Here is a 9675-nt window from a genome sequence, read left to right on the forward strand (position 1 = left end):
TAAAAGGAACCACCAACTTTCATATGTTCTCATGTTCTGAGCAAGGAACTCAAACGTTAGCTTTTTTACATGGCACATATTGCACTTTTACTTCTCCAACACTTTGTTTTTGCATTATTTAAAGCTAATTGAACAGGTTTCATTATTTATTTGAGGCTAAATTGATTTTATTGATGCATTATATTACGTTAAAATAAGTGTTCATTCAGTATTGTTGTAATTGTCATTATTACAAATAAATACTTTTTTTTTTAAATGAAGAAATATATAATTGTCCGATTAAATCGGTATCTGCTTTTTTTTGGTCCTCCAATAAATCGGTATCAGTGTTGAAAAATCATAATCGGTCGACCTCTAGTAGCGAGGTCTGCACAACGCATCACCGGGGGCAAACTACCTGCCCTCCAGGACTGTTAAACAGCCATCAGACTGTTAAACAGCCATCACTGACATTGAGTGGCTGCTGCCAACATACTGACTCAAATCTCAAGCCAGTTTCATAAGTGGATGTAATAAATGTATCACTAGTCACTTTAACCTCTTGCGTCGACCTGAGACGCAGACGTCCCATCTAGGCATCTGGAAATGCAAATGCGCTACGCCAAATGCTAATAGCACTCGTTAAAACTCAAACGTTCATCAAAACACACGTAGGGCACTGAATTAAAGCTACACTCGTTGTGAATCTAGCCAACAAGTCAGATTATTAAAATGCTTTTCGGCGAAAGCATGAGAAGCTATTATCTGATAGCATGCAACACCCCAAAATACCTGAAGGCGACGTAAACAAAAGAATTAGCGTAGCCGGCGCTACACAAATAGCAGAAATAAAATATAAAACTTTCATTACCTTGGACGAGCTTCTTTGTTGGCACTCCTATATGTCCCATAAACATCACTATTGGGTCTTTTTTTTCGATTAAATCGGTCCATATATACCCAAAATATCCATCTATGGACACTGTGTGATTCAGAAAAAAAGACCGTTTCAAAACGCTGTCATTTTTTTAAATTAAAAAAGTCGACGATAAAAACTTTCACAAAACACTTCGAAATACTTTTGTAATCCAACTTTAGGTATTAGTAAACGTTAATAATCTATCAAATTGATCACGAGGCGATGTGTATTCAATAGCTCCACGTCTTCAAATCATCTTCCAAAATCTCTCTTCCAAAACGTCCTGTCGGAGACCGGATGGAAAGTGGTCTCTCTTCCTCGTTTGACCAAGAAACAACGACAAGGCAATTGACAAGAGTGGTGACATCGTGTGGAAGCTGTAGGACTTGCAATCTCGGCCCTATTTAGTTTTGTGCCCCTTGAACAATACATGCAAGTGGCGCATGGATATTTTTTTCAGTTTTCAGTGATCAGTTTTTCTTGCGCTTTTCGATGAAACAGACGCTCTGTTATAGTCACAGCGGTGATTTAACCAGTTTTAGAAACGTGAGAGTGTTTTCTATCCACACATACTAATCATATGCATATACTATATTCCTGGCATGAGTAGCAGGACGCCGAAATGTTGCGTGATTTTTAACAGAATGTTCAAAAAAGTAGGGGGTAGGATCAACATTAAACAATACCACTTTATATAATGATTACATAACCTACATTACTCATCTCATATGTATATATGGCAAAGTGGGTGGGGTTATATCCTTCCTGTTTGGCCCTGTCCGGGGGTGTCCTCGGATGGGGCCACAGTGTCTCCTGACCCCTCCTGTCTCAGCCTCCAGTATTTATGCTGCAGTAGTTTATGTGTCGGGGGGCTGGGGTCAGTTTGTTATATCTAGAGTACTTCTCCTGTCCTATTCGGTGTCCTGTGTGAATCTAAGTATGCTCTCTCTAATTCTCTCTCTCTCTTTCTTTCTCTCTCTCGGAGGACCTGAGCCCTAGGACCATGCCCCAGGACTACCTGACATGATGACTCCTTGCTGTCCCCAGTCCACCTGGCCGTGCTGCTGCTCCAGTTTCAACTGTTCTGCCTTATTATTATTATTATTATTATTATTATTATTCGACCATGCTGGTCATTTATGAACATTTGAACATCTTGGCCATGTTCTGTTATAATCTCCACCCGGCACAGCCAGAAGAGGACTGGCCACCCCACATAGCCTGGTTCCTCTCTAGGTTTCTTCCTAGGTTTTGGCCTTTCTAGGGAGTTTTTCCTAGCCACCGTGCTTCTACACCTGCATTGCTTGCTGTTTGGGGTTTTAGGCTGGGTTTCTGTACAGCACTTTGAGATATCAGCTGATGTACGAAGGGCTATATAAATAAATTTGATTTGATATACTGTATTCTATACCATCTACTGCATCTTGCCTATGCCGCACGGCCATCGCTCATCCACATATTTGTATGTACATATTCTTATTCATCCCTTTACATGCGTGTGTGTGTGTAAGGTAGTTGTTGTGAAATTGTTAGATTACTTGTTAGATATTACTGCACTGTCAGAACTAGAAGCACAAGCATTTCGCTACACGCGCATTAACATCTGCTAACCATGTGACCAATATTTGTATTTATTTTTTTATTTCACCAGGTAGGCCAGTTGAGAACAAGTTCTCATTTACAACTGCGACCTGGCCAAGATAAAGTAAAGCAGTGTGACACAAACACAGAGTTACACATGGGATAAACAAACGTACAGTCAATAACACAATAGAACAATCTGTATACAGTGTGTGCAAGTGAAGGAGGTAAGGCAATAAATAGGCCAATAGTGGCAAAGTAACTACAATTTAACAATTTACACTGGAGTAATATACAGTTGATGTAGGAAATGTACATACACCTTAGCCAAATACATTTAAACGCAGCCTTTCCTGACATTTAATCATAGTAAAATGTATCTGTTTTAGGTCAGTTAGGATCACCACTTTATTTAAAAAATGTGAAATGTCAGAATAGAGAGTGATTTCAGCTTTTATTTCTTTCATCACATTCCCAGTGGATCAGAAGTTTACATACACTCAATTATTATTTGGTAGCGTCGCCTTTAAAATTGTTTAACTTGGGTCCTACGTTTCAGGTAGCCTTCCACAAGCTTCCCACAATAAGTTGGGTGAATTTTGGCCCATTCCTCCTGACAGAGCTGGTGTAACTGAATCAGGTTGGTAGGCCTCCTTGCTCGCACATGCTTTTTCAGTTCTGCCCATACATTTTCTTTTGGATTGAGGTCAAGGCTTTGTGATGGCCACTCCAATACCTTGACTTTGTTGTCCTTAAGCCATTTTGCTACAACTTTGGAAGCAAGCTTGGGGTCATTGTCCATTTGGAAGACCCATTTGCGACCAAGCTTTAACTTTCTGACTGATGTCTTGAGATGTTGCTTCAATATATCCACATAATTTTCCTCCTCATGATGCCATCTATTTTGTGAAGTGCACCAGTCCCTCCTGCAGCATTGCACCCCCAACAACATGACGCTGCTGCTGCCTCTCCCCCCCAGCTTGCAAGCCTCCCCCTTTTTCCTCCAAACATAACGATGGCCATGGTGTCCAAACAGTTCTACTTTTGCTTCATCAGACCAGAGGACATTTCTCCAAAAAGTACAATATTTGTCCCCTAAGCAGTTCAGATCATAGTCTGGCTTTTTAATGGCAGTTTTGGAGCAGTGACCTCTTCCTTGCTGAGCGGCCTTTCAGGTTATGTCGATATAGGACTCATTTTACAGTGGATATACTGTAGATACTTTTGTACCTGTTTCCTCCAGCATCTTCACATGGTCCTTTGCTGTTGTTCTGGGATTGATTTGCACTTTTCGCGCCAAAGTACGTTCATCTCTAGGAGACAGAATGCGTCTCCTTCCTGAGTGGTATGAAGGCTGCGTGGTCCCATGGTGTTTATACTTGCGTACTATTGTTTGTACAGATGAACATGGTACCTTCAGGCGTTTGGAAATTGCCCCCAAATGATGAATCAGACTTGTGGAGGTGTACAATTTTTTTTCTGAGGTCTTGGCTGATTTCTTTTGATTTTCCCATGATATCAAGCAGAGGCACTGAGTTTGAAGGTAGGCCTTGAAATACATCAACAGGTACACCTCCAATTGAATCAAATTATGTCAATTAGCCTATCAGAAGCTTCTAAAGCCAGGACATCATTTTCTGGAATTGTCCAAGCTGTTTAAAAGGAAGAGTCAACTTAATGTATATAAACTTCTGACCCACTGGAATTGTGATACAATTCACTGGAAGTGAAATAATCTGTCTGTAAACAATTGTTGGAAAAATGACTTGTGTCATACACAAAGTAGATGTCCTAACCGATTGCCAAAACTATAGTTTGTGAACAAGAAATTTGTGGAGTGAAAACAAGTTAATGACTTTAACCTAAGTGTATGTAAACTCTCGACTTCAACTGTACGTGCAGATGAGGATGTGCAAAAAGAAATACTGGTGTGCAAAAGAGCAGAAAAACAAACAAAACATGGTGATGAAGGGCGGTAGTTGGTTGGATGGGCTATTTACAAATGGCTGTGTACAGCTGCGGCGATCAGCTGTTTAAAGTTAGAGAGGGAGATATAAATTTCCAACTTCAGTGATTTTTGCGATTCGTTCCAGTTATTGGCAGCAGAGAACTGGAAGGAAAGGCAGCCAAAGGAGGTGTTGGCTTTGGGGATGACCAGTGAAATATACCTGCTGGAGCGCATGCTGCGGGTGGGTGTTGCTATGGTGACCAGTGAGCTGAGATAAGGTGGCGCTTTACCTAGCAAAGACTTATAGATGACCTGGAGCCAGTGGGTATGGCGACGAATACATAGCAAGGACCAGCCAACGAGAGCATATAGGAAGCAGTGGTGGGTATTATATGGGGCTTTGGTGACAAAATGGATGGCACTGTGATAGCCTCCAACACTCTACTCAGAAAATTGGATGCAGTCTTTGTTGTAACATCGCCGAAGTCAAGGATCGGTAGGATAGTCAGTTTTACGAGGGTGTTTGGCAGCATGAGTGAAGGAGGTTTTTCTTATTTGATTAAAGAAGCAATAAAAATGGCCTTCTTTAGACTAGTTGAGTATCTGGAGCATCAGCATTTGTGGGTTCAATTACAGGCTCAAAATGGCAAGAAACAAATAACTTTCTTCTGAAAATCATCAGTCTATTCTTGTTCTGAGAAATGAAGGCTATTCCATGCGAGAAATTGCCAAGAAACTGAAGATCTTGTTCAAAGCTGTGTACTTCTCCCTTCACAGAACAGTGAATATTGGCCCCAACCAGAATAGAAAGAGTGGGAGGCCCCGGTGCACAACTGAGCAAGAGGACAAGTACATTAGAGCATCTAGTTTGAGAAACAGACGCCTCACAAGTCATCAACTGGCAGCTAGCTTCATTAAATTGTACCCGCAAAACATCAGTCTCAATGTCAACAGTGAAGAGGAGACTCCAGGATGCTGGACTTCTTCGCTCTATTTGCTTATCACACTGCCATCTTATTTTCTCATGAAACACTGAGGGGGACAGACAGTTCACCACACACACAGGCCCTGCCTACACACAACACTATAGTGCTCTCTCAACCCAACCTTCTGGAAATATAGAGAAAAGATTACAAATCAGAATAGAAAGAGGTAACAGATGTATTTAAAACACAGGTCCTTGCTGTGTGTGGGTAACACATTCATTGAAGGGGAAGCATAGCAGTGACACAGCAAGTGATGCAACACACAGAGACCGTGTTCCTTCATTCCTAAAACACTTGTTTGTTCAGCTGAGGGTAATATAGGTTAACCCAAAACTAAAGTATTGTGTAATTGGTCAGATGCTCAATTAAGTTCTGGGTCCATCCATGTTACTGGAACGAAGAGTATATGGGCTTTACAAAATTCTAGAACTAATTATCTCACGCATCCTGTTGTACCATGACAGCTCTACGTTACTATTTAGCTGAGGGAAGAGATGCTGCCGTGTCCACATTTGAAATTCAGTAAAATGTGTATATGAGAGGGTGTGTGTGTCCTGCATCTTAACCACACAGCTGATCTCTGCTTCCACTGTGATCTTGGGGCTTGTATCTAAGCACAGAGGGTAGGTTGAAAGGATAGCAGGGCTCTTAGTCTCTCTCTCAGCCTTCAAGATACAGTACATGCACCACATCACATCTTCTCTCCCTTTTCCTTAGATGGCTTAAGCTTTGCAACGATACCACTCTTACCCAATTCAATTAGATGAACTATACAAGAGGTAGGCACTATAGCCTAGTTATTAATGTGCATAGTCAGTCATCTAACAGAGGTGTTTCTAAGGACACAGAGCTTATTTCAGTAAACTAGGTAAAAAGGCCCTATATTTTACTGACTAGCTGTGGCTAAATTATATAGTAGACATCTGTGACCTTTAGCCTTTCAAGAGTAAACAAATAAAACAAATAAAAATAAAAATAACCAGAACACAGACATTCAAGCTTAGGCCTAATGTTTTCTGAAGAGATCAAGGCTGGACTTTTATTTTGATTGTGTGACCAGACATGATCAAATCCTTTCTCTCTGAGAACATAAACTTGAGAACATCAGAGTGCTTGTGATGTGTCAGAGTAAAAACACACCTTGTGGCTTTCTGTCTTCACTTCATTTCCTCCTATTATATACCAGTTTCCCTAGTCCAGTACAAATATATTTTAAAAAAGGTCTTCAACAAGTCAGTGGCATATATATATATATACATATACACACACACACACACACACATCAAGATAAGGGCAACTGACTTATGAAACTTGATAGTGATCAATCAGTTGTGTAGCCTACAGTCAGTGTAGTAGGCTATTACACATTAGGCTAATAACAGTTAGAAATCTTCCTCCTTCCTTTCCATGTACTGTAACTTGGTAAGGAGTAAAAATACACCTTGTGCTCTTCTCTTCTCTCTGAAAATAATTTCCTTGTATCATATACCAGTTCCTCTAATACATAAATAAATATATTTAAAAAGGTCTTCATGAAGTCAGTGGTTTGTGTCTACACTATCTTCATCAAGATTAGGCCTAGTTCTATTGTCATGAATTAAGCCTTATTGATAGTGATCAACTACAGTCATAGCTTACTGTACCACAGACTAATCACAGTGCTGTACCACAGACTAATCACAGTGCTGTATCCCATACTTTGGGCCTCCTTCCTCTCCACTGTACAGTTCCACCTCAGCTGGACCTCATTTCTGGGTCCGGTTAGTCCAGCTGACTGACTGTTATGATTGTTATGAAACATAACAGAGGGCATCAACACTGGCCTGACATGGCTGCCACTTCCGTATGATCTCAAGTTAACATCTGTGGAATGCAAGAACCACCACCTGTGATTACACACCATGACATTTCTTTCCATTTTACCTTGATTTAACTAGGCAAGTCAGTTAAGAACAAATTATTATTTTCAATGACGGTCTAGGAACAGTGGGTTAACTGCTTTGTTCAGGGGCAGAACGACAGATTTTACCTTGTCAGCTTGGAGATTTGATCTGGCAACCTTTCGGTTACTAGTCCAACACTCAACCTCTAGGCTACCTGCCGACATTCACTGTCTGTCCGTCCATCCATCTGTCTGACTTTCTGTCTGTGTCCTTCAGTCAGGGAACTGTCATGTTATGGTAGGCCTACTGTATATGTATGTGATGTAAATTTGGCATGAAACAAAACCTGTCAAAGTCCATTGTAATAAAGACTAGGCTGTCAATAAAGCAGCAGGTGGCTGCAGCACACATAGTACACACCTAGGGCCTAAGCAGTCATTATAATACCAAATAGTAGTTAACATATGGATTCAAGATTTTAAGTTATCTGGCAAATGGTTGACCAAATTTAGACTGAAAAATTTAGATTGAGACTGAATTTACACACTTGTAGATCATAATATCTTGAACACAGATAGCTTTGTAGTAAAGGAAAGTAGGCCTATCCTTTCAACTACTTATCTAGTAAGCCTCGATAGTGGGAGTAAATTAGTAATTCAGTAACATTTAGAATGCGGTTACATTTTAACAAGTGACTAATTAAACCATGTCACTTGACATGCAAAATAACATTTTTGGAAAGGCCTTCATATGACATAATCAATTAAGTGGAACTAGGTTCATTCACAATTTAGCCACAAAGAACTGATCACTAAGAGAGAATGCATTCTGATTGTTCTGACATTCCACAGTAACGCAAAATGCAACATTGTTACAGTAAAATGTCTACATAATATCAATACTACATTTAATTTGAAAAGCGCTTCTCACACCCAAAGTACTGAAGAAAAATATATATTTTTTAATAATAATACTAAAAATAAATCACACAAAAAACAAGAGCACACAACAAGATCTGGTGGACAGAGAACATAATTAGCATATGGCCTTAAAAGTTCTGAACAGCTCAGTCTTTAGCTGTGCCACAGGCTGTGCTTTCAACGAGGCCAGAGACAGCAGCCCCGACAGTAACTGGAAGTGCGTTCCTTAGCGGAGGAGCCACACAACTGAAAACCCTGTCACCCATAGTTTTTAGTCTGATGTTGGGTTGCTGAATACAAGTAGCCATTCTTATTCTGGCAAATGTTGCAACACTGTTACAATCAACTAGCATAAACCCCCCCCTCACACTTGTTAAAACGTCTGGACTCTCACTAAAACTTCATTACGGAAGAAACAAACACGTAGAGATTATGAATGACAACTACAAACCCCCAATGGGTTCCACGGAAAAAAATACATAAACATTTCAAGACACTCCGTGACAGCCATTCAACCAATTGACCGGACAAGGGGTGGATTCAATTCAGCACTCGTGTAAAATGGCATTCACAGAGGCCCAATCCAGGGGGGGCAAAATAATATTCGCCGAGAAAAGTAGCTGGGCAATGGGTTAACACATTGTGTTGACCCAGATACTTCTATTTCACCAGCAAGATCCCGCATGAATCGGGTTTAAGCGAATTGTGGAACATGTCTCAATGTCCGGTTGTCACATCCACTTGTGGGACTGATAGGGGATTTGAGCTAAACAATTTAGCCTACTAACCCGGCTAAAGAAAATAAACAAAAGCAGAACCTACCCAGAAATTCTGTAGGAAGTAGGGCGTTATCATCTTGGTTTCTTCCTCTCTGCAACTATTTTCTTCAATGTAATTCAACCAATATTCACGCAATTGCACCGATGTCCTCCCCTTTTCTGTTGTGTGCTTTTTCTCCTTTTTTTCTCCTTTTCCCTCACTCTTTCTTCTCCCTCCCCACCTCAGACTCCACCTCCTTCAGATAGATTCAGTTGCCTTTCGTCTTCTCCAAAATCCAGAGACAAGGAAACAGCGCCACCCATAGCGGGAACAAAAAAGGAACTGGGCAAATTACTGGTCTGCAGTGATATTCTAGACTGGTTCTATAATTATTTAAACGTTCTAAATCACTGTGATTAATGTCAGCCAAGGTAGGAAAGGTTTCCTGGCTATACTAACATATAAAATAAAATAATTTTTATTATATGTGTCTTCGCTTACATTTTCAACCTCTCTCTGTAATACCTACGTTTCAAGCAGACCACCATAGTCCCTGTGAGCAAAATGCCATGGTAACCGTCTAAATGACTATCACTCCGTAGCACTCACATCTGTAGCCATGAAATGCTTTGAACGGCTAGTCATGGCTCATATAAACATCATCATCACAGAAATCCCTGGACCTACTCAAATTCACATA

The 9675-nt window shown here is 40.4% G+C and overlaps 1 protein-coding gene across 10 annotated transcripts in view; it reads right to left on the reverse strand.

Moving 5' to 3' along the window:
• LOC112237858 (F-BAR domain only protein 2) overlaps positions 1 to 9216 on the reverse strand; it is a 90483-nt gene extending 81267 nt beyond the window's left edge. For 7 of the 10 annotated variants that reach the window (XM_042302512.1, XM_042302506.1, XM_042302510.1 and 4 more), the window contains exon 1: positions 9039 to 9216. In XM_042302512.1, coding sequence (XP_042158446.1) covers positions 9039 to 9071 — 33 coding nt within the window. In that variant the 5' untranslated portion in view covers positions 9072 to 9216. The remainder of the gene's footprint in view (positions 1 to 9038) is intronic. The other 3 variants (XM_042302511.1, XM_042302514.1, XM_042302513.1) reach the window with 3 other exon arrangements.
• Positions 9217 to 9675: the final 459 nt, after the last annotated feature.

This window comes from Oncorhynchus tshawytscha, linkage group LG20, assembly GCF_018296145.1.
Source record: "Oncorhynchus tshawytscha isolate Ot180627B linkage group LG20, Otsh_v2.0, whole genome shotgun sequence".
Classification (NCBI taxonomy): Eukaryota; Metazoa; Chordata; class Actinopteri; order Salmoniformes; family Salmonidae; genus Oncorhynchus; species Oncorhynchus tshawytscha.